The sequence below is a fragment of the Notolepis coatsorum genome, assembly GCF_963971535.1.
Source record: "Notolepis coatsorum genome assembly, chromosome: 3".
NCBI lineage: Eukaryota > Metazoa > Chordata > Actinopteri > Aulopiformes > Paralepididae > Notolepis > Notolepis coatsorum.
Window position 1 is genome coordinate 100579201 of NC_140167.1, and position 25216 is coordinate 100604416.

Sequence of the window (25216 nt, forward strand, 5' to 3'; positions counted from 1 at the left end):
AGCCTACATGTCCATATCAAGTGGTTTAGTAGGCTAGCCTACATGTCCATATCAAGTGGTTTGGTAGGCTAGCCTACGTGTCCATATCAAGTGGTTTGGTTGCCTAGCCTACATGTCCATATCAAGTGGTTTGGTAGGCTAGCCTACATGTCCATATCAAGTGGTTTGGTAGGCTAGCCTACATGTCCATATCAAGTGGTTTGGTAGGCTAGCCTACATGTCCATATCAAGTGGTTTGGTAGGCTAGCCTACATGTCCATATCAAGTGGTTTGGTAGGCTAGCCTACATGTCCATATCAAGTGGTTTGGTTGCCTAGCCTACATGTCCATATCAAGTGGTTTGGTAGGCTAGCCTACATGTCCATATCAAGTGGTTTGGTAGGCTAGCCTACATGTCCATATCAAGTGGTTTGGTTGCCTAGCCTACATGTCCATATCAAGTGGTTTGGTTGCCTAGCCTACATGTCCATATCAAGTGGTTTGGTAGGCTAGCCTACATGTCCATATCAAGTGGTTTGGTTGCCTAGCCTACATGTCCATATCAAGTGGTTTGGTTGCCTAGCCTACATGTCCATATCAAGTGGTTTGGTTGCCTAGCCTACATGTCCATATCAAGTGGTTTGGTTGCCTAGCCTACATGTCCATATCAAGTGGTTTGGTAGGCTAGCCTACATGTCCATATCAAGTGGTTTGGTAGGCTAGCCTACATGTCCATATCAAGTGGTTTAGTAGGCTAGCCTACATGTCCATATCAAGTGGTTTGGTAGGCTAGCCTACATGTCCATATCAAGTGGTTTGGTAGGCTAGCCTACATGTCCATATCAAGTGGTTTGGTTGCCTAGCCTACATGTCCATATCAAGTGGTTTGGTTGCCTAGCCTACATGTCCATATCAAGTGGTTTGGTTGCCTAGTCTACATGTCCATATCAAGTGGTTTAGTAGGCTAGCCTACATGTCCATATCAAGTGGTTTGGTTGCCTAGCCTACATGTCCATATCAAGTGGTTTGGTTGCCTAGCCTACATGTCCATATCAAGTGGTTTGGTAGGCTAGCCTACATGTCCATATCAAGCGGTTTGGTAGGCTAGCCTACATGTCCATATCAAGTGGTTTAGTAGGCTAGCCTACATGTCCATATCAAGTGGTTTGGTAGGCTAGCCTACATGTCCATATCAAGTGGTTTGGTAGGCTAGCCTATAGTCTATATGTCCATATCAAGTGGTTTGGTAGGCTAGCCTACATGTCCATATCAAGTGGTTTGGTAGGCTAGCCTACATGTCCATATCAAGTGGTTTGGTAGGCTAGCCTACATGTCCATAGCAAGTGGTTTAGTAGGCTAGCCTACATGTCCATATCAAGTGGTTTGGTAGGCTAGCATACATGTCCATATCAAGTGGTTTGGTAGGCTAGCCTATATATGTCCATATCAAGTGGTTTAGTAGGCTAGCCTACATGTCCATATCAAGTGGTTTGGTAGGCTAGCCTACATGTCCATATCAAGTGGTTTGGTTGCCTAGCCTACATGTCCATATCAAGTGGTTTAGTAGGCTAGCCTACATGTCCATATCAAGTGGTTTGGTAGGCTAGCCTACATGTCCATATCAAGTGGTTTGGTAGGCTAGCCTACATGTCCATATCAAGTGGTTTGGTAGGCTAGCCTATAGTCTACATGTCCATATCAAGTGGTTTGGTAGGCTAGCCTACATAATCAAATCAAATGTATTGGTAAAGCCCGAAATCAGAAGGTAATGCCCACATGGGCTGTACAAGTCTTTTTTGAACAAGTCAAGAAGAAACATCACAATAAATCAAGAACAAAAAAACACCATAAAATCCAAAAATGCGACACTTCCAGACATTCCCCAATGAAGATGAGGAAAAACTCACAAAAGATCTAGCAATAGGAAAAAAAGCACCACAGACGATGTGGAGGAGAGACACCTCAGATGGGCTGTTCAACTTGGATGTCGGTGATAACTAGGGATGGGTATCGTTAGGATTTTATCGATGCTACTAATCTTATCGATACTGCTTAATGGTTCGGTACTTTATCAATACTCTTATCGGTTATTTTTAAGAACAGAATCCACATTGCTTTATTATTCTTTTATATAACTATATTACTGCACATTACTACTTTTTGATCAATTAATACAAGCAGTCAGTGATTTCAAGTACCTGGGCTCGTGGGTCAACTCGTCCGAGCAAGACCTTAAAGTGAGGAAGGCACTTGCGTGGAGGGCTCTGAACGGCATGACCAGTGTGTGGAAATCCAACCTCCCCCGTCAAATCAAGCTCAACTTCTTTCATGCAACAGTTGAGTCTGTCCTTTTGTATGGCAGTGAATGCTGGACCTTGAAGCCCACCCTGCAGAAGTCCTTGGATGGGTGCTACACCAGAATGATGCGTGTGGTGCTCAACATCAACAGGGATGAGCATGTCACTAATGCAAACTTGTATGGGGGGGTGCTAAAGGTGAGCGATAAAGTGGCAGTCAGGAGAATGAGGCTGGCAGGTCACTGCCAGAGACACCATGAGATGCCAACCAGCAAACTTGTACTGTGGGAACCAACACACGGGCATCGATCACGAGGACGTCCCACGTTAACCTATGTGGACGTACTCAGGAGAGATGTGGGAACAGAAAGCACCGGCGAGCTAGCCAGATGCATGGAGGATCGGGATGACTGGAAGCACCGATGGAGGGCCCGTCCGAGGACGACCTAGATAGATAGTCAGATAAATTAACTATTTTGGGGCTTTCTATTTTATTTAGAAAGTTCTTAAATGTCCCACCCAATACCCAACGGTTCAATACTCAGTACAATAATTTTATTAGTAGAGATACTTTTAGAACAATAGCCTGATGCTGTATTTTCCATGAGTTGAGTGGATGCATGACCGGAGCAGTGTGTGTGTGTGTGTGTGTGTGTGCGTGTGCGTGTGTGTGTGTGTGTGTGTGTCTGTGTGTGTGTGAGCGCACGCTTTCCTTAGTGGGCGTGTCAACAGTGGCAGTTGAACTCGCACCAAGGCATAGGATAGGGATATAGTCAGACATCAAAACTCCATAATTTCTCGAGTACCGATAGCAGAACCGATAACGTCGGAGCTTATCAATACTTTATCAATATTGTTTTCTAATTTAGTACCGGTTCCCGTTTTAGAACCGGGTTTCGGGGGGCATCCCTAGTGATAATATAGTGTTGCTATGGATGATAGATGGGTGGAGAATAAAACAGGCGAATTGTTGGTATGTATACTATGGACTCAGAAGAATGGAATGAATGATCAACAGTGTCAAAGGCTGCACTGAGGTCAAGCAATAAGAGCACAGAGGTTAAGGAATCAAGAGAAAGCAGTAAGTCGTTTGTGACTTTGGTAAGCGCTGTTTCAGTGGAGTGGAAGGTTCTAAAGCCAGATTGAAAGATTTGTGAAGGTTGTTACTCAGTAAGTTGGGTTGCAACAATCTGTTCTAATATTTTGGATAAGAAGGGAAGATTGGAGATAGGTCTGTAGTTTTTCAAGATTAGAGGGTCGAGGTTAGTTTTTTAAGTAGTGGACTTTGGACTTGCATAAAATGACTTGTGAGCCATGACCTCATTTGTTGGTTTGAGTGGGTATGTCTCCTGTCTCAGTCTCTCTGGAACCAGTGCTACTGGTTTTTGGTAATTGAGTAGCCTACCTCAGACGGAGAAATATATAACTCTGTTTGATGTTTTCAAATGTTATTATCTAGAGATAGTAAGTTAGAGTGTTGTGTTCACTCAAAGATCAAGACAGTAGAGGTTGAGTAATTTCTGGTGATATAACACATTCACACTCCAAGTGATTTGGATTAATACATGGTCTGTCCAAAGAATATGGTTATTTGGTGCAAGGGTTCAAGCTATGGGGTTAAGAGCTCTTAAGGGTTCAAGCTATGGGGTTAAGGGTTCAAGCTATGGGGTTAAGGGCTCTCTGTGAATAAGAATTAGTCAGGGCCATAGCCAGGATTTAAAAAAATAATGTCAGTGATAAAACCTGGATGAGAACTGGACCAGAATCCAACACTTATTGGATATATGATACAACATATGATTCATTAATTTCATTTATAGTTAATAGGGGAAAGATATAAACCTCTCTAGCTCTCTCCTCATGGCATCTTCTTGTTTGTCCTCTGAAGGTACGGGACCGGCTGCTTCCTGCTGAGGAACACAGGGGTCAAGGTGAGACGAGCTCAGACAGCACTTCTACATACTTCTTATAACCGCGCCGTGTTGTGTGTTCTATTTTGACTAAATGCCTGCCTCTCTCTCTCTCTCTCTCTCTCTCTCTCTCTCTCTCTCTCTCTCTCTCTCTCTCTCTCTCTCTCTCTCTCTCTCTCTCTCTCTCTCTCTCTCTCTCTCTCTCAGCCTGTAACATCAGACCATGGCCTGCTGACCACTGTTGCCTACAAAATGGGGAAAGACCAGCCAGCCTGCTACGCACTAGAGGTGTGTGTGTGTGTGTGTGTGTGTGTGTGTGTGTGTGTGTGTGTGTGTGTGTGTGTGTGTGTGTGTGTGTGTGTGTGTGTGTGTGTGTGTGTGTGTGTGAGTGTGAGTGTGTGTGTGAGTGCGTGCGGTACTACAGTACTTGCACCTTTCAAAGAAACTCACATCCACTCGCCAAAAACCAACTTCCTCTTCCAAATATCCGAGAGCTACCGACGTCACTACGTCACGATGACGCGTGTGTTTGAGAAACACTACAGTAATCACGAACAAGAAAGCACAGCTTCTCTGCTTTCAGGAACTGTTGGAATCTTTGCGATCGATCGCACAGAGCCTCCGGATTACCAGACGACTGCTCTACCTCTTGAGCCACTGTCGCCCCCGGTTAGTTAGTTACCAGTTAGTCTTGGTGGTTCTACTGCAACAGAGGTTAATGCTTAACAACTTACACAGAAGATAAAGCATAACAGCAAACTGAAACTGAACAGCAGGGAGCAATGAGAACAAATCTCCCATAGGGGAGTGGTGGTGGTGGTGGTGGTGGTGGTGGTGGAGGCTGGGTGGTGGTGGTGGTGGAGGCTGGGTGGTGGTGGTGGTGGAGGCTGGGTGGTGGTGGTGGTGGTGGAGGCTGGGTGGTGGCTGGGTGGTGGTGGTGGAGGCTGGGTGGTGGTGGTGGTGGTGGAGGCTGGGTGGTGGCTGGGTGGTGGTGGTGGTGGCTGGGTGGTGGTGGTGGTGGAGGCTGGGTGGTGGCTGGGTGGTGGTGGTGGTGGCTGGGTGGTGGTGGTGGTGGTGGCTGGGTGGTGGTGGTGGTGGTGGAGGCTGGGTGGTGGTGGTGGAGGAGGCTGGGTGGTGGTGGTGGAGGCTGGGTGGTGGTGGTGGAGGAGGCTGGGTGGTGGTGGTGGAGGCTGGGTGGTGGTGGTGGAGGTGGCTGGGTGGAGGTGGCTGGGTGGTGGTGGTGGAGGTGGCTGGGTGGTGGTGGCTGGGTGGTGGTGGTGGAGGAGGTGGCTGGGTGGAGGTGGCTGGGTGGTGGTGGTGGAGGTGGCTGGGTGGTGGTGGCTGGGTGGTGGTGGTGGTGGTGGTGGTGGTGGAGGAGGCTGGGTGGTGGTGGTGGTGGAGGCTGGGTGGTGGTGGTGGTGGAGGCTGGGTGGTGGTGGTGGTGGTGGAGGAGGCTGGGTGGTGGTGGTGGTGGTGGCTGGGTGGGTGGTGGTGGTGGAGGCTGGGTGGTGGTGGTGGAGGTGGCTGGGTGGTGGTGGTGGAGGTGGCTGGGTGGTGGTGGCTGGGTGGTGGTGGTGGTGGTGGTGGTGGAGGAGGCTGGGTGGTGGTGGTGGTGGAGGCTGGGTGGTGGTGGTGGTGGAGGCTGGGTGGTGGTGGTGGTGGTGGAGGAGGCTGGGTGGTGGTGGTGGTGGTGGCTGGGTGGGTGGTGGTGGTGGTGGAGGCTGGGTGGTGGTGGTGGAGGAGGCTGGGTGGTGGTGGTGGCTGGGTGGTGGTGGTGGTGGCTGGGTGGTGGTGGTGGTGGCTGGGTGGTGGTGGTGGTGGAGGAGGCTGGGTGGTGGTGGTGGTGGCTGGGTGGTGGTGGTGGTGGAGGCTGGGTGGTGGTGGTGGCTGGGTGGTGGTGGTGGTGGTGGCTGGGTGGTGGTGGTGGTGGAGGCTGGGTGGTGGTGGTGGTGGCTGGGTGGTGGTGGTGGTGGAGGCTGGGTGGTGGTGGTGGCTGGGTGGTGGTGGTGGTGGTGGTGGTGGAGGCTGGGTGGTGGTGGTGGTGGAGGCTGGGTGGTGGTGGTGGTGGCTGGGTGGTGGTGGTGGTGGAGGCTGGGTGGTGGTGGTGGTGGCTGGGTGGTGGTGGTGGTGGTGGCTGGGTGGTGGTGGTGGTGGCTGGGTGGTGGTGGTGGTGGCTGGGTGGTGGTGGTGGTGGTGGCTGGGTGGTGGTGGTGGTGGTGGCTGGGTGGTGGTGGTGGTGGCTGGGTGGTGGTGGTGGTGGTGGCTGGGTGGTGGTGGTGGTGGTGGCTGGGTGGTGGTGGTGGTGGTGGCTGGGTGGTGGTGGTGGTGGTGGAGGCTGGGTGGTGGTGGAGGAGGCTGGGTGGTGGTGGTGGAGGCTGGGTGGTGGTGGTGGAGGCTGGGTGGTGGTGGTGGTGGTGGAGGCTGGGTGGTGGTGGTGGTGGTGGCTGGGTGGTGGTGGTGGTGGCTGGGTGGTGGTGGTGGCTGGGTGGTGGTGGTGGTGGAGGCTGGGTGGTGGTGGTGGTGGTGGCTGGGTGGTGGTGGTGGTGGTGGAGGCTGGGTGGTGGTGGAGGAGGCTGGGTGGTGGTGGTGGAGGCTGGGTGGTGGTGGTGGAGGCTGGGTGGTGGTGGTGGTGGTGGAGGCTGGGTGGTGGTGGTGGAGGCTGGGTGGTGGTGGTGGTGGTGGTGGAGGCTGGGTGGTGGTGGTGGAGGCTGGGTGGTGGTGGAGGAGGCTTTGTGGTGGTGGTGGAGGCTGGGTGGTGGTGGTGGTGGTGGTGGTGGTGGAGGCTGGGTGGTGGTGGTGGAGGAGGCTGGGTGGTGGTGGTGGAGGCTGGGTGGTGGTGGTGGTGGTGGAGGCTGGGTGGTGGTGGAGGAGGCTGGGAGGAGGCTGGGTGGAGGCTGGGTGGAGGCTGGGTGGTGGAGGAGGCTGGGAGGAGGCTGGGTGGTGGTGGTGGTGGCTGGGTGGTGGTGGTGGTGGCTGGGTGGTGGTGGCTGGGTGGTGGTGGTGGTGGCTGGGTGGTGGTGGTGGTGGAGGCTGGGTGGTGGTGGCTGGGTGGTGGTGGTGGTGGTGGCTGGGTGGTGGTGGTGGTGGCTGGGTGGTGGTGGTGGAGGAGGCTGGGTGGTGGTGGTGGAGGCTGGGTGGTGGTGGTGGTGGTGGTGGTGGAGGCTGGGTGGTGGTGGAGGAGGCTGGGTGGTGGTGGTGGTGGTGGTGGTGGAGGCTGGGTGGTGGTGGTGGAGGAGGCTGGGTGGTGGTGGTGGAGGAGGCTGGGTGGTGGTGGTGGAGGCTGGGTGGTGGTGGTGGTGGTGGTGGTGGTGGTGGAGGCTGGGTGGTGGTGGAGGAGGCTGGGAGGAGGCTGGGTGGAGGCTGGGTGGTGGTGGAGGAGGCTGGGAAGAGGCTGGGTGGAGGCTGGGTGGAGGCTGGGTGGTGGTGATAGTGTGTAAATGTGGAGGTCTTTAAATAAACGCCACATCAGTGCAGGTCATGCAGTGTCAGCTGACCTGTCCACAGCTCCATGCTGGACTTAAGGAGTGTCCTGTCAGCTAAACTGTTCACAGCTCCACGCTGGACTTAAGGAGTGTCCTGTCAGCTAAACTGTTCACAGCTCCACGCTGGACTTAAGGAGTGTCCTGTCAGCTGACCTGTCCACAGCTCCATGCTGGACTTAAGGAGGGTCCTGTCAGCTGACCTGTTCACAGCTCCACGCTGGACTTAAGGAGTGTCCTGTCAGCTGACCTGTTCACAGCTCCACGCTGGACTTAAGGAGTGTCCTGTCAGCTGAACTGTCCACAGCTCCACGCTGGACTTAAGGAGTGTCCTGTCAGCTGACCTGTTCACAGCTCCATGCTGGACTTAAGGAGTGTCCTGTCAGCTGACCTGTTCACAGCTCCACGCTGGACTTAAGGAGTGTCCTGTCAGCTGACCTGTCCACAGCTCCACGCTGGACTTAAGGAGGGTCCTGTCAGCTGACCTGTCCACAGCTCCACGCTGGACTTAAGGAGTGTCCTGTCAGCTGACCTGTCCACAGCTCCACGCTGGACTTAAGGAGTGTCCTGTCAGCTGACCTGTCCACAGCTCCATGCTGGACTTAAGGAGTGTCCTGTCAGCTGACCTGTTCACAGCTCCATGCTGGACTTAAGGAGTGTCCTGTCAGCTGACCTGTTCACAGCTCCATGCTGGACTTAAGGAGTGTCCTGTCAGCTAAACTGTTCACAGCTCCATGCTGGACTTAAGGAGCGTCCTGTCAGCTGAACTGTTCACAGCTCCACGCTGGACTTAAGGAGTGTCCTGTCAGCTGACCTGTTCACAGCTCCACGCTGGACTTAAGGAGTGTCCTGTCAGCTGACCTGTCCACAGCTCCACGCTGGACTTAAGGAGTGTCCTGTCAGCTGACCTGTCCACAGCTCCACGCTGGACTTAAGGAGTGTCCTGTCAGCTGAACTGTTCACAGCTCCACGCTGGACTTAAGGAGTGTCCTGTCAGCTGAACTGTTCACAGCTCCATGCTGGACTTAAGGAGCGTCCTGTCAGCTGACCTGTCCACAGCTCCACGCTGGACTTAAGGAGTGTCCTGTCAGCTGACCTGTCCACAGCTCCACGCTGGACTTAAGGAGTGTCCTGTCAGCTGACCTGTTCACAGCTCCATGCTGGACTTAAGGAGTGTCCTGTCAGCTGACCTGTTCACAGCTCCACGCTGGACTTAAGGAGTGTCCTGTCAGCTGACCTGTTCACAGCTCCACGCTGGACTTAAGGAGTGTCCTGTCAGCTGACCTGTTCACAGCTCCATGCTGGACTTAAGGAGCGTCCTGTCAGCTGAACTGTTCACAGCTCCACGCTGGACTTAAGGAGTGTCCTGTCAGCTGAACTGTTCACAGCTCCACGCTGGACTTAAGGAGTGTCCTGTCAGCTGACCTGTTCACAGCTCCACGCTGGACTTAAGGAGTGTCCTGTCAGCTGACCTGTCCACAGCTCCATGCTGGACTTAAGGAGTGTCCTGTCAGCTGAACTGTTCACAGCTCCACGCTGGACTTAAGGAGTGTCCTGTCAGCTGACCTGTTCACAGCTCCACGCTGGACTTAAGGAGTGTCCTGTCAGCTGACCTGTCCACAGCTCCATGCTGGACTTAAGGAGTGTCCTGTCAGCTGAACTGTTCACAGCTCCACGCTGGACTTAAGGAGTGTCCTGTCAGCTGAACTGTTCACAGCTCCATGCTGGACTTAAGGAGCGTCCTGTCAGCTGACCTGTTCACAGCTCCACGCTGGACTTAAGGAGTGTCCTGTCAGCTAAACTGTTCACAGCTCCATGCTGGACTTAAGGAGTGTCCTGTCAGCTGAACTGTTCACAGCTCCACGCTGGACTTAAGGAGTGTCCTGTCAGCTGACCTGTCCACAGCTCCACGCTGGACTTAAGGAGTGTCCTGTCAGCTGACCTGTTCACAGCTCCACGCTGGACTTAAGGAGTGTCCTGTCAGCTGAACTGTCCACAGCTCCACGCTGGACTTAAGGAGGGTCCTGTCAGCTGACCTGTTCACAGCTCCACGCTGGACTTAAGGAGTGTCCTGTCAGCTGAACTGTTCACAGCTCCACGCTGGACTTAAGGAGTGTCCTGTCAGCTGAACTGTTCACAGCTCCACGCTGGACTTAAGGAGTGTCCTGTCAGCTGACCTGTCCACAGCTCCATGCTGGACTTAAGGAGTGTCCTGTCAGCTGACCTGTTCACAGCTCCACGCTGGACTTAAGGAGTGTCCTGTCAGCTGAACTGTTCACAGCTCCACGCTGGACTTAAGGAGTGTCCTGTCAGCTGACCTGTCCACAGCTCCACGCTGGACTTAAGGAGTGTCCTGTCAGCTGACCTGTTCACAGCTCCACGCTGGACTTAAGGAGTGTCCTGTCAGCTGACCTGTCCACAGCTCCACGCTGGACTTAAGGAGTGTCCTGTCAGCTACACTGTTCACAGCTCCACGCTGGACTTAAGGAGTGTCCTGTCAGCTAAACTGTTCACAGCTCCACGCTGGACTTAAGGAGCGTCCTGTCAGCTGAACTGTTCACAGCTCCATGCTGGACTTAAGGAGTGTCCTGTCAGCTGAACTGTTCACAGCTCCACGCTGGACTTAAGGAGTGTCCTGTCAGCTGAACTGTTCACAGCTCCACGCTGGACTTAAGGAGGGTCCTGTCAGCTACACTGTCCACAGCTCCACGCTGGACTTAAGGAGTGTCCTGTCAGCTAAACTGTTCACAGCTCCACGCTGGACTTAAGGAGTGTCCTGTCAGCTGAACTGTTCACAGCTCCACGCTGGACTTAAGGAGTGTCCTGTCAGCTGAACTGTCCACAGCTCCACGCTGGACTTAAGGAGTGTCCTGTCAGCTGAACTGTCCACAGCTCCCTGCTGGACTTAAGGAGTGTCCTGTCAGCTGACCTGTCCACAGCTCCATGCTGGACTTAAGGAGTGTCCTGTCAGCTGACCTGTTCACAGCTCCACGCTGGACTTAAGGAGGGTCCTGTCAGCTGACCTGTTCACAGCTCCACGCTGGACTTAAGGAGTGTCCTGTCAGCTGACCTGTTCACTGCTCCACGCTGGACTTAAGGAGTGTCCTGTCAGCTGAACTGTTCACTGCTCCACGCTGGACTTAAGGAGTGTCCTGTCAGCTGAACTGTCCACAGCTCCACGCTGGACTTAAGGAGTGTCCTGTCAGCTGACCTGTTCACAGCTCCATGCTGGACTTAAGGAGCGTCCTGTCAGCTGAACTGTCCACAGCTCCAGGCTGGACTTAAGGAGTGTCCTGTCAGCTGAACTGTCCACAGCTCCATGCTGGACTTAAGGAGTGTCCTGTCAGCTACACTGTTCACAGCTCCACGCTGGACTTAAGGAGCGTCCTGTCAGCTAAACTGTCCACAGCTCCATGCTGGACTTAAGGAGTGTCCTGTCAGCTAAACTGTCCACAGCTCCATGCTGGACTTAAGGAGTGTCCTGTCAGCTACACTGTTCACAGCTCCACGCTGGACTTAAGGAGCGTCCTGTCAGCTAAACTGTTCACAGCTCCATGCTGGACTTAAGGAGCGTCCTGTCAGCTACACTGTCCACAGCTCCACGCTGGACTTAAGGAGCGTCCTGTCAGCTGACCTGTTCACAGCTCCACGCTGGACTTAAGGAGCGTCCTGTCAGCTGACCTGTTCACAGCTCCATGCTGGACTTAAGGAGTGTCCTGTCAGCTGACCTGTTCACAGCTCCACGCTGGACTTAAGGAGTGTCCTGTCAGCTGACCTGTTCACAGCTCCACGCTGGACTTAAGGAGTGTCCTGTCAGCTGACCTGTTCACAGCTCCACGCTGGACTTAAGGAGTGTCCTGTCAGCTGAACTGTTCACAGCTCCACGCTGGACTTAAGGAGTGTCCTGTCAGCTGACCTGTCCACAGCTCCACGCTGGACTTAAGGAGTGTCCTGTCAGCTGACCTGTTCACAGCTCCATGCTGGACTTAAGGAGTGTCCTGTCAGCTGAACTGTCCACAGCTCCACGCTGGACTTAAGGAGTGTCCTGTCAGCTAAACTGTTCACAGCTCCACGCTGGACTTAAGGAGGGTCCTGTCAGCTGACCTGTTCACAGCTCCATGCTGGACTTAAGGAGTGTCCTGTCAGCTAAACTGTTCACAGCTCCACGCTGGACTTAAGGAGGGTCCTGTCAGCTAAACTGTTCACAGCTCCATGCTGGACTTAAGGAGTGTCCTGTCAGCTAAACTGTCCACAGCTCCATGCTGGACTTAAGGAGTGTCCTGTCAGCTGACCTGTCCACAGCTCCACGCTGGACTTAAGGAGTGTCCTGTCAGCTGAACTGTTCACAGCTCCACGCTGGACTTAAGGAGTGTCCTGTCAGCTGACCTGTTCACAGCTCCACGCTGGACTTAAGGAGTGTCCTGTCAGCTAAACTGTTCACAGCTCCACGCTGGACTTAAGGAGGGTCCTGTCAGCTGACCTGTTCACAGCTCCATGCTGGACTTAAGGAGTGTCCTGTCAGCTAAACTGTTCACAGCTCCACGCTGGACTTAAGGAGGGTCCTGTCAGCTAAACTGTTCACAACTCCACGCTGGACTTAAGGAGCGTCCTGTCAGCTGAACTGTCCACAGCTCCATGCTGGACTTAAGGAGCGTCCTGTCAGCTACACTGTTCACAACTCCATGCTGGACTTAAGGAGTGTCCTGTCAGCTAAACTGTTCACAGCTCCATGCTGAACTTAAGGAGCGTCCTGTCAGCTACACTGTCCACAGCTCCATGCTGGACTTAAGGAGTGTCCTGTCAGCTACACTGTCCACAGCTCCACGCTGGACTTAAGGAGTGTCCTGTCAGCTGACCTGTTCACAGCTCCATGCTGGACTTAAGGAGTGTCCTGTCAGCTGACCTGTTCACAGCTCCACGCTGGACTTAAGGAGTGTCCTGTCAGCTGAACTGTTCACAGCTCCACGCTGGACTTAAGGAGTGTCCTGTCAGCTGACCTGTTCACAGCTCCACGCTGGACTTAAGGAGTGTCCTGTCAGCTACACTGTCCACAGCTCCACGCTGGACTTAAGGAGTGTCCTGTCAGCTGACCTGTTCACAGCTCCATGCTGGACTTAAGGAGTGTCCTGTCAGCTGACCTGTTCACAGCTCCACGCTGGACTTAAGGAGTGTCCTGTCAGCTGACCTGTTCACAGCTCCATGCTGGACTTAAGGAGTGTCCTGTCAGCTGACCTGTCCACAGCTCCACGCTGGACTTAAGGAGTGTCCTGTCAGCTAAACTGTTCACAGCTCCACGCTGGACTTAAGGAGTGTCCTGTCAGCTGAACTGTTCACAGCTCCACGCTGGACTTAAGGAGTGTCCTGTCAGCTACACTGTTCACAGCTCCACGCTGGACTTAAGGAGTGTCCTGTCAGCTGACCTGTTCACAGCTCCACGCTGGACTTAAGGAGTGTCCTGTCAGCTAAACTGTTCACAGCTCCACGCTGGACTTAAGGAGTGTCCTGTCAGCTGAACTGTTCACAGCTCCACGCTGGACTTAAGGAGTGTCCTGTCAGCTACACTGTTCACAGCTCCACGCTGGACTTAAGGAGCGTCCTGTCAGCTACACTGTTCACAGCTCCACGCTGGACTTAAGGAGTGTCCTGTCAGCTGACCTGTTCACAGCTCCACGCTGGACTTAAGGAGTGTCCTGTCAGCTGACCTGTTCACAGCTCCATGCTGGACTTAAGGAGTGTCCTGTCAGCTGAACTGTTCACAGCTCCACGCTGGACTTAAGGAGTGTCCTGTCAGCTACACTGTTCACAGCTCCACGCTGGACTTAAGGAGGGTCCTGTCAGCTGAACTGTTCACAGCTCCACGCTGGACTTAAGGAGTGTCCTGTCAGCTGAACTGTCCACAGCTCCATGCTGGACTTAAGGAGTGTCCTGTCAGCTACACTGTTCACAGCTCCACGCTGGACTTAAGGAGTGTCCTGTCAGCTACACTGTTCACAGCTCCACGCTGGACTTAAGGAGTGTCCTGTCAGCTGAACTGTTCACAGCTCCACGCTGGACTTAAGGAGTGTCCTGTCAGCTGAACTGTCCACAGCTCCACGCTGGACTTAAGGAGTGTCCTGTCAGAACTTGATTCTCCCATTTATCAACAAGTTGTGACGGCTAATCAACTGGCGGGATATCAGTAAATTACACACCAGTACAGATATGTTGGTGATGATAAGCTAATGTTCATCGATCCATATATCTCTCAAGATTGATTTCCCTACAGGGACAATTCAAAGTTGATCTTATCTTTTATCTTATATTATATTTATCTTATTCCCATTCCCAATTATTTATTAATTTGGATAGGACAACCTTCTCTCAACAAACGATTTTATGCATGATGTATGTATGTATGTATGTATGTATGTATGTATGTATGTATGTATGTATGTATGTATGTATGTATGTAATGGATGTATGTATGTATGTATGTATGTATGTATGTATGTATGTATGTATGTATGTAATGTATGTATGTATGTATGTATGTATGTATGTATGTATGTATGTATGTATGTGGTATGTATGTATGTATGTATGTATGTATGTATGTATGTATGTATGTATGTATGTATGTAATGGATGTATGTATGTATGTATGTATGTATGTATGTATGTATGTATGTATGTATGTATGTATGTATGTATGTATGTATGTATGTATGTATGTATGTATGTATGTATGTATGTATGTATGTATGTATGTATGTAATGTACAGTATGTACAGTATGTATGTAATGGATGTATGTATGTAATGGATACGGATATCATCTGAAAGACCTATGACCTATGACCTATGTGACATGTGTCCCCAGGGTTCGGTGGCCATAGCAGGGGCGGTGGTCCGGTGGCTGAAGGACAACCTGGGGATCGTTCAGTCCACCGCTGAGATAGGTACCTAGCCTGTGGCTTCATGTACGTTACACTCCTCGTCTCATCTCACCCTGCAGCCGACAAGTCGACAGGAAGGAGTCACGTAGCATCATAACAAGCGGGAACCTTTTTAAACACATCGTGGGACCAGTGGACTCATCTGTTGAGGGACATTAACATTGGTTTATGCTGAACCACTCAAATGAACTGAATGTCAAACTAGTTTCATTACTTTTCTATCTACTATCTGATATGCATTATGGATGTTACACTTTGACGGTCAGATGTTTGGTGTCAAGAGGATAATTCATCCCAGGCACGATTCCGGTCCCATGTAGCTGAATACTTCCCGTACATGCAAAGGACTGCGGGATACATAGTAACCTTTGTTATCTACGTGGACCGTGCTTCTAGATTACATTTGTTTAGATTCCAATCTAATCTAATCTAATATCTCTTGTTGAGATCAGAGACTCTGTATGGGATTGTTAGTAACTGTCTAACTGTACATATGACTGTTTACACTGGTAACTGTTTACCTGCGTAGACAATTGTCTCCACCAGTGATTGCCTAGTTGCATATATATCTGTCCCCACTGGAGGGCGCTCTAGGAGGAGCCACCCAGGTATTCTACCTTATGGCAACTATAAAAGGGAAGGTGCCCACCCCTTTCGTTCTCTCCCCCTTAGTCTCTCAGTAAGAGAGGACTCATGTGTTACTGCTGCTGCTGACGTGTGAATACACCAAGCCACGCCAGTTCAGGCACAAGATAGAAACCATGCCTCTTGACCACATTATTGTCGCCCTAAATTGAGTTCTGTTAACATCTCTCTCTCTCTCTCTCTCTCTCTCTCTCTCTCTCTCTCTCTCTCTCTCTCTCTCTCTCTCTCTCTTCATCCTCTCTCTCTCTTCATCTCTCTCTCTCTCTCTCTCTCTCTCTCTCTCTCTCTCTCTCTTCATCCTCTCTCTCTCTTCATCCTCTCTCTCTCTTCATCCTCTCTCTCTCTTCATCCTCTCTCTCTCTCTCTCTCTTCATCCTCTCTCTCTCTCTCTCCCTCTCCCTCTCTCTCTCTCTCTCTCTCCATCCTCTCTCTCTCTCTCCCTCTCTCTCTCTCCCTCTCTCTCTCTCTCTCTCTCTCTCTCTCTCTCTCTCTCTCTCTCTCTCTCTCTCTCTCTCTCTCTCTCTCTCTCTCTCTCTCTCTCTCTCTCTCTCTCTCTCTCTCTCTCTCTCTCTCTCCAGAGAAGCTGGCTGCAGCAGCAGGCACGTCCCATGGCTGTTACTTTGTCCCTGCCTTCTCTGGGCTCTATGCTCCCTACTGGGAACCCAGTGCAAGAGGGTAGGACGGAGGGCTGTGTTGAAATAATAAGGAATTCATACTTTCTTTCTTCACGTCATCTGTTGTACATGCAAAGAGGATTTTTTTTTTAATCAAATTTTTATTTTGAATTTCTTAAAATTTTGTAACAACAAACACAACATTGACAACAACAATAACTACAATAATGACAAGACAACAAACACAGACCCAAAACCCGACAAAAAAACAAATACAAAATATACCCAGACCCCCCCCCTCACTAATCTATCACCTAACCCCCCCCACTATCGTATGAGGCCAACGATATATTGACCCGTCAACCATAAGGGTTGGCTTCACATACTTATGTAAAGGGGTTTTAAAACTGGACAACTTTTTTTTTTATCAGGAGTTAGTTAATTAAGGGGGCCCTTGGTTGGGAGCCTATGCCCTAACTAGTGTTTCACAAAGTATTTCATTTGAATAAAGTAGACTTGACCTGAACATTTATGCAGACCAGTCCCTCCGCCACAGTGCCCACAGTGCCCACAGTGCCCTCGCCTCACCGTACCTTTTGAATTAGGCCACGTAGACCTGAACCATCCAACACAGTGTGGGGTGCAGTTTGTGCAGTTTACCTCTAGGTGTAATTCAAGTCTCTAGGTTTCAATGAACATATAAATATTAAGGCTGTCAAAGTTAACGCGGTATTAACGCGTTATCGCCCGATTCTATTAACGCCACTATTTTATTTTAACTCACGATTAACTTTTAAGAAAAAACGTTTTTTTTTTTATTTTGTTTTTTTTTACTAGACTATACTCGGGTGTATTATTGATGCTCTCATTGATACTATGTTTGTTTCTGAAGTGTGTGTGTGTGTGTGTGTGTAGGTGTGTGTGTGTGTGTGTGTGATATATATAGAGAGAGGGGGGTGAGAGAGATGAGAAAGGGGCAAGAGAGAAAGAGAGCTGGGAGAGTGTGTGTGTGAGAGAGAGGGGGGGGGTGTGATTACTCAGCCCTTGTGTGGGTGAATGTAACAAGTTCCTAACGTTTTCTTTCCCCTATTATTTCATGTACACTTTATTCATTGTTTTAATGAATTTTCTTTCTTTTAAGTTATTTTGTGCATCACTCTGTTTTGAATTTGATGCAAATTTGCAATGCATGAGGGTCGTCCTTTTGTGTTAAATGGCTGATAAGAGTATTAAAACTTGGAACTTGAAAAAGATCTGTTTAAGGTAGAAAAAAGAAAAAATAATTGATTAATTTGTGATTAATCGTGAGTTAACTATGGACAATCATGCGATTAATCGAGTTAAATATTTTAATCAATTGACAGCACTAATAAATATATCAATTACCCTCCCGTCACTATAAGTGAAAATACTTTTTTTTTATGTATTTTCACTTCTATTAACAGGAGAGTGATGATTCATGTTTTCATTGAAACCTCAGAGACTAAACTTCATAGCTGATGAAGAGTCCTCGTAAAATCAGGTTTTGAATACATTATTCAAAACCTGTCGATATAATCCACAGATGATGTCTGAGTGACATATATGACGTGTAAATAACTATAGCGATGATGAACAGCCGAGTCATTTGAAACAACAAGTCATGTGTAAATAACTATAGCGATGTTGAACAGCTGAGGCATTTAAATGTATTTTATTGATAGAATAAACCCCTTGAGATAATCCATTTGAAACACCTCACAAGTAATTTGATCCCAATACTTCCCAATACTGAACTTTATGGGATTGCAGCACCCAGTGTGAGAACTTGTGAGCGCGGTCTAACTTGACTATATCCTACAATACTTCACTCACTTGAAATTGGATTGAATGTCTCTGTTCTGCTCCAAGATAATTTCCAATACCCCTTTATGTTTTGTTTTGTATTATGTAACATTTTCATGTATTTCACAAAAAACTAGCTTCCAGCCAAGTGTACTGAAACTTTGTTTTGTATATTACATTAGATATTATATTGTATATTACATTAGATATTATATTGTATATTACATTAGATATATTGTATATCACATTAGATATGATATTGTATATTACATTAGGTATTATATTATATATTACATTAGATATTATATTGTATATTACATTATATATTATATTGTATATTACATTAGATATTATATTGTACATTATATTATATTGTATATTACATTATATATGAATGTGATATTTCTTTGTTTCAGAATCATCTGTGGCCTGACCCAGTTCACCAACAGGAAGCACTTGGCGTTCGCTGCCCTGGAGGCTGTTTGCTTCCAGACCAGAGAGGTGAGCAGACTGTGTCCCAAGACAAGAGTCTACAGCTCCCACCCTCTCTACTCGTGTGTCCCCTTCTCTCCCCCAGTGTTCTGCTAGCTGGCCAGTAGAAGCAGTCTACAGCTCCCACCCTCTCTACTCGTGTGTCCCCTTCTCTCCCCCAGTGTTCTGCTAGCTGGCCAGTAGAAGCAGGTCTACAGCTCCCACCCTCTCTACTCGTGTGTCCCCTTCTCTCCCCCAGTGTTCTGCTAGCTGGCCAGTAGAAGCAGGTCTACAGCTCCCACCCTCTCTACTCGTGTGTCCCCTTCTCTCCCCCAGTGTTCTGCTAGCTGGCCAGTAGAAGCAGGTCTACAGCTCCCACCCTCTCTACTCGTGTGTCCCCTTCTCTCCCCCAGTGTTCTGCTAGCTGGCCAGTAGAAGCAGGTCTACAGCTCCCACCCTCTCTACTCGTGTGTCCCCTTCTCTCCCCCAGTGTTCTGCTAGCTGGCCAGTAGAAGCAGTCTACAGCTCCCACCCTCTCTACTCGTGTGTCCCCTTCTCTCCCCCAGTGTTCTGCTAGCTGGCCAGTAGAAGCAGTCTACAGCTCCCACCCTCTCTACTCGTATGTCCCCTTCTCTCCCCCAGTGTTCTGCTAGCTGGCCAGTAGAAGCAGTCTACAGCTCCCACCCTCTCTACTCGTGTGTCCCCTTCTCTCCCCCAGTGTTCTGCTAGCTGGCCAGTAGAAGCAGGTCTACAGCTCCCACCCTCTCTACTCGTGTGTCCCCTTCTCTCCCCCAGTGTTCTGCTAGCTGGCCAGTAGAAGCAGTCTACAGCTCCCACCCTCTCTACTCGTGTGTCCCCTTCTCTCCCCCAGTGTTCTGCTAGCTGGCCAGTAGAAGCAGTCTACAGCTCCCACCCTCTCTACTCGTGTGTCCCCTTCTCTCCCCCAGTGTTCTGCTAGCTGGCCAGTAGAAGCAGGTCTACAGCTCCCACCCTCTCTACTCGTGTGTCCCCTTCTCTCCCCCAGTGTTCTGCTAGCTGGCCGGTAGAAGCAGGTCTACAGCTCCCTAGGGGTGGGACGATACATCGATCCAGATCGATATATCGATCTATTATCAATAATCAAATAGGATCGATGCAACGTAAAAAGATCGATTCATATTGCGATACTCTTATTTTGAAAATCCCCTCGTGAGCATTTCCGCCCGGCCGGAACAACAAGCTCAGCGCAGCTCCGTGTGTAGACGTTAGATAGTATTGCTTCAGAGTCCGCCTATTTTGCCCGAAATAAGTGCCTGTTGTTTTTTCCCCACAAGGGGTTAAATGCATCTAACATGCTTTCCATCCTCTCCATTCCTTTATGCCCAATATGTCGCGTTAAATACCGAAATGAACGTTGCGTTAGCGTGAGCTAACTATGCTAAGCACTGCAGCTAACCATGAGAGGAGAGGAGAGAGGAGAGGGGACTTGGGAAAGAGCAAGGGTGGGGGCACTGGGCAGTCTACCTTTCTGTGGGGGACTGGGTTGCGTGAGGGGCATTCTGTGTGTGTGTGTGTGTGTGTGTGTGTGTGTGTGTGTGTGTGTGTGTGTGTGTGTGTGTGTGTGTGTGTGTGTGTGTGTGTGTGTGTGTGTGTGTGTGTGTGTGTGTGTGTGTGTGTGTGTGTGTGTGTGTGTGTGTGTGTGTGTGTGTGTGTGTGTGTGTTACTGAGGATGGACAGATAATGTTGATATTTAAACATGAATACATAATATATGTATTCATGATCATCATGCAACATAAAACAATTGTAGGAAGTTTGGGAGAGGAAAGGGTTTTAGCTTGCGTGTTGTGAGTTCCAAAACATTTTACTTAAAGTTTAAAGCTCAATATATAAAAAGTTAACAGGAGGTCTATTTGTATTAAAAACAATAGATTGTTTTTCATTTAAATGTCTGGAAGAGCTCAAAAATAAAAACATCAATTGATATTTCCATAGCCTTTTTTTAGTTGATCTAAATGTGACTGATTGTGTTAAATGGGCACATAATATCGCCTCATATCGATCGCAGGCACCTGAATCGAATCGTATCGTATCGTGGCAGACTTTGTGATATCGGCAAATATCGTATCGTTGTCCAAAGAATCGATATCGTATCGTATCGTGATGAAACTGGTGATTCCCACCCTTAGCTCCCACCCTCTCTACTCGTGTGTCCCCTTCTCTCCCCCAGTGTTCTGCTAGCTGGCCAGTAGAAGCAGGTCTACAGCTCCCACCCTCTCTACTCGTGTGTCCCCTTCTCTCCCCCAGTGTTCTGCTAGCTGGCCAGTAGAAGCAGTCTACAGCTCCCACCCTCTCTACTCGTGTGTCCCCTTCTCTCCCCCAGTGTTCTGCTAGCTGGCCAGTAGAAGCAGTCTACAGCTCCCACCCTCTCTACTCGTGTGTCCCCTTCTCTCCCCCAGTGTTCTGCTAGCTGGCCAGTAGAAGCAGTCTACAGCTCCCACCCTCTCTACTCGTGTGTCCCCTTCTCTCCCCCAGTGTTCTGCTAGCTGGCCAGTAGAAGCAGTCTACAGCTCCCACCCTCTCTACTCGTATGTCCCCTTCTCTCCCCCAGTGTTCTGCTAGCTGGCCAGTAGAAACAGTCTACAGCTCCCACCCTCTCTACTCGTATGTCCCCTTCTCTCCCCCAGTGTTCTGCTAGCTGGCCAGTAGAAGCAGTCTACAGCTCCCACCCTCTCTACTCGTATGTCCCCTTCTCTCCCCCAGTGTTCTGCTAGCTGGCCAGTAGAAGCAGGTCTACAGCTCCCACCCTCTCTACTCGTGTGTCCCCTTCTCTCCCCCAGTGTTCTGCTAGCTGGCCAGTAGAAGCAGTCTACAGCTCCCACCCTCTCTACTCGTATGTCCCCTTCTCTCCCCCAGTGTTCTGCTAGCTGGCCAGTAGAAGCAGGTCTACAGCTCCCACCCTCTCTACTCGTGTGTCCCCTTCTCTCCCCCAGTGTTCTGCTAGCTGGCCAGTAGAAGCAGGTCTACAGCTCCCACCCTCTCTACTCGTGTGTCCCCTTCTCTCCCCCAGTGTTCTGCTAGCTGGCCAGTAGAAGCAGGTCTACAGCTCCCACCCTCTCTACTCGTGTGTCCCCTTCTCTGCCCCAGTGTTCTGCTAGCTGGCCAGTAGAAGCAGGTCTACAGCTCCCACCCTCTCTACTCGTGTGTCCCCTTCTCTCCCCCAGTGTTCTGCTAGCTGGCCAGTAGAAGCAGGTCTACAGCTCCCACCCTCTCTACTCGTGTGTCCCCTTCTCTCCCCCAGTGTTCTGCTAGCTGGCCAGTAGAAGCAGGTCTACAGCTCCCACCCTCTCTACTCGTGTGTCCCCTTCTCTGCCCCAGTGTTCTGCTAGCTGGCCAGTAGAAGCAGGTCTACAGCTCCCACCCTCTCTACTCGTGTGTCCCCTTCTCTCCCCCAGTGTTCTGCTAGCTGGCCAGTAGAAGCAGGTCTACAGCTCCCACCCTCTCTACTCGTGTGTCCCCTTCTCTCCCCCAGTGTTCTGCTAGCTGGCCAGTAGAAGCAGGTCTACAGCTCCCACCCTCTCTACTCGTGTGTCCCCTTCTCTCCCCCAGTGTTCTGCTAGCTGGCCAGTAGAAGCAGTCTACAGCTCCCACCCTCTCTACTCGTGTGTCCCCTTCTCTCCCCCAGTGTTCTGCTAGCTGGCCGGTAGAAGCAGGTCTACAGCTCCCACCCTCTACTCGTGTGTCCCCTTCTCTCCCCCAGTGTTCTGCTAGCTGGCCAGTAGAAGCAGGTCTACAGCTCCCACCCTCTCTACTCGTATGTCCCCTTCTCTCCCCCAGTGTTCTGCTAGCTGGCCAGTAGAAGCAGGTCTACAGCTCCCACCCTCTACTCGTGTGTCCCCTTCTCTCCCCCAGTGTTCTGCTAGCTGGCCAGTAGAAGCAGGTCTACAGCTCCCACCCTCTACTCGTGTGTCCCCTTCTCTGCCCCAGTGTTCTGCTAGCTGGCCAGTAGAAGCAGTCTACAGCTCCCACCCTCTCTACTCGTGTGTCCCCTTCTCTGCCCCAGTGTTCTGCTAGCTGGCCAGTAGAAGCAGTCTACAGCTCCCACCCTCTCTACTCGTATGTCCCCTTCTCTCCCCCAGTGTTCTGCTAGCTGGCCAGTAGAAGCAGGTCTACAGCTCCCACCCTCTCTACTCGTGTGTCCCCTTCTCTCCCCCAGTGTTCTGCTAGCTGGCCAGTAGAAGCAGTCTACAGCTCCCACCCTCTCTACTCGTATGTCCCCTTCTCTCCCCCAGTGTTCTGCTAGCTGGCCAGTAGAAGCAGTCTACAGCTCCCACCCTCTCTACTCGTGTGTCCCCTTCTCTCCCCCAGTGTTCTGCTAGCTGGCCAGTAGAAGCAGTCTACAGCTCCCACCCTCTCTACTCGTGTGTCCCCTTCTCTCCCCCAGTGTTCTGCTAGCTGGCCAGTAGAAGCAGTCTACAGCTCCCACCCTCTCTACTCGTATGTCCCCTTCTCTCCCCCAGTGTTCTGCTAGCTGGCCAGTAGAAGCAGGTCTACAGCTCCCACCCTCTCTACTCGTGTGTCCCCTTCTCTCCCCCAGTGTTCTGCTAGCTGGCCAGTAGAAGCAGGTCTACAGCTCCCACCCTCTCTACTCGTATGTCCCCTTCTCTCCCCCAGTGTTCTGCTAGCTGGCCAGTAGAAGCAGGTCTACAGCTCCCACCCTCTCTACTCGTGTGTCCCCTTCTCTCCCCCAGTGTTCTGCTAGCTGGCCAGTAGAAGCAGGTCTACAGCTCCCACCCTCTCTACTCGTGTGTCCCCTTCTCTCCCCCAGTGTTCTGCCAGCTGGCCAGTAGAAGCAGGTCTACAGCTCCCACCCTCTCTACTCGTGTGTCCCCTTCTCTCCCCCAGTGTTCTGCCAGCTGGCCAGTAGAAGCAGTCCTATGTTTAGCCTACATTGTACCGTGTGTGTTTTCACCATCTATATTGATCATGAAGATCCACAAAGCATAATTGATTAATTCAGTTCCACCACAGCGTCTCCCCTGCTCTTCAAGTCAGGGACCCAAATGAGAAGCATGTATGTAAACAAAAAGTACAAATCTGGCGGAGAGAGACGGACGCAGCCATCGGCCCAGTGTCCAGCAAACAGGACGCCACTCATTGGAAAATTATTAAAAAACAAACGCAAGACGGAAGAACGCAACGGGTGGTGGAGGTGGCAGCAGCTGTGTAGGGATGTAGCCACTGAGCAGTGTGTCATAGAGGCCAGTGGACCATAGCTTTTGGTCATTTGACCTACGTCACCAACGTCCTACGTATGGTTGGCGAGGCTTAAACACTTATCACCGCTCTAAAACAGGGACAGTGAAGTGTTTATTGTGGTATTCCAGGTGTGTAACCTATCCAGGGACGCCACTAACATGCACCATGTTTGAAGATTAATCTTAATGTTTGAGCACACCATTTCAAAGTAATAGTAAAAATAGTATAGAAAAAATACAAAAACGAACCAAATAATACTACCATCCTACCGCCCCCCCCCCCCCCCCCCTACTGCCCCAAGACAATATTAAGTTAAAGATAAAACAATCTCCGGGGCTCCAGAGTGGCGCACCACATAACGCACTGCAGTGCAACACGGCCGCCCACGGGTTCGACTCCCGGACCCGGCGACCTTTGCCGAATGTCCTCCCCCCCCATATCTTCTCCTATCCTTATTCTCTGTCGGGTCTGTCCAATAAAGCAATAAAATGCTTTACAAGGCTAAACAAGAATGTCATCACGTGGGACTTTAAAGGCCTCTTTGTGTCTCTCAGATCCTAGATGCCATAAACCAAGACAGTGGGGTTCCCATGAGACAGCTGCATGTGGACGGAGGTATGACCTCCAACAGGCTCCTGATGCAGCTCCAGGCTGACATACTCTGCATCCCCGTGGGTAAGAGAGCACATGATGCACACACTCTAACACCATCTTTACATCCCCGTGGGTAAGAGAGCACATGATGCACACACTCTAACACCATATTTACATCCCCGTGGGTAAGAGAGCACATGATGCACACACTCTAACACCATCTTTACACCCCCGTGGGTAAGAGAGCACATGATGCACACACTCTAACACCATCTTTACATCCCCGTGGGTAAGAGAGCACATGATGCACACACTCTAACACCATCTTTACATCCCCGTGGGTAAGAGAGCACATGATGCACACACTCTAACACCATCTTTACATCCCCGTGGGTAAGAGAGCACATGATGCACACACTCTAACACCATCTTTACATCCCCGTGGGTAAGAGAGCACATGATGCACACACTCTAACACCATCTTTACACCCCCGTGGGTAAGAGAGCACATGATGCACACACTCTAACACCATCTTTACACCCCCGTGGGTAAGAGAGCACATGATGCACACACTCTAACACCATCTTTACACCCCCGTGGGTAAGAGAGCACATGATGCACACACTCTAACACCATCTTTACATCCCCGTGGGTAAGAGAGCACATGATGCACACACTCTAACACCATCTTTACATCCCCGTGGGTAAGAGAGCACACGATGCACACACTCTAACACCATCTTCACACCGGGCCATTATAGGGAGGTGTAGTGGTGACGTCTTTGTTGTCTCCGGCCGGTCCACCTCCATTGAAATTGCAATGTATTTCCAACGGACACATTTCTAAATCGTCTTGTTTAAAATAGGGGGGTGTAACGATGCGACCTCACAACGATTAGATTCGATTACGATTCTTCAGGCAACAATTCAATGCATCATGAAATATCTTCATTTGACCAGGATTCGATTCGATTCGATACATTTTCTATCGGTTAATTCCCCCAAACATTTTGAATACACAAATGTGGCTGCGGGGGGAACTGATCCACTCAGCATGAATGGACTGTAGGTCAATAAAAACAATACACAAAAACATTTTATTCCCCCCCCCCCCCCCCCCCCCGATTATAATCGATTCTAATAGTTTCTAACATTTTCAAATCGATGCAGTTGAATCATCACATTAGGATCGTTCTATGCATCGTTACACCCCTAGTTTAAAACAAATAA

The 25216-nt window shown here is 50.4% G+C and overlaps 1 protein-coding gene across 1 annotated transcript in view; it reads left to right on the forward strand.

Moving 5' to 3' along the window:
• LOC311224484 (glycerol kinase-like) overlaps positions 1-25216 on the forward strand; it is a 95701-nt gene that overhangs the window by 65186 nt on the left and 5299 nt on the right. Inside the window, exons 11-16 of the mRNA XM_084309499.1 lie at positions 4165-4207; positions 4394-4474; positions 14524-14602; positions 15823-15919; positions 18099-18183; positions 23946-24066. Of these exons, the coding sequence (XP_084165625.1) occupies positions 4165-4207; positions 4394-4474; positions 14524-14602; positions 15823-15919; positions 18099-18183; positions 23946-24066 (506 nt within the window). The remainder of the gene's footprint in view (positions 1-4164; positions 4208-4393; positions 4475-14523; positions 14603-15822; positions 15920-18098; positions 18184-23945; positions 24067-25216) is intronic.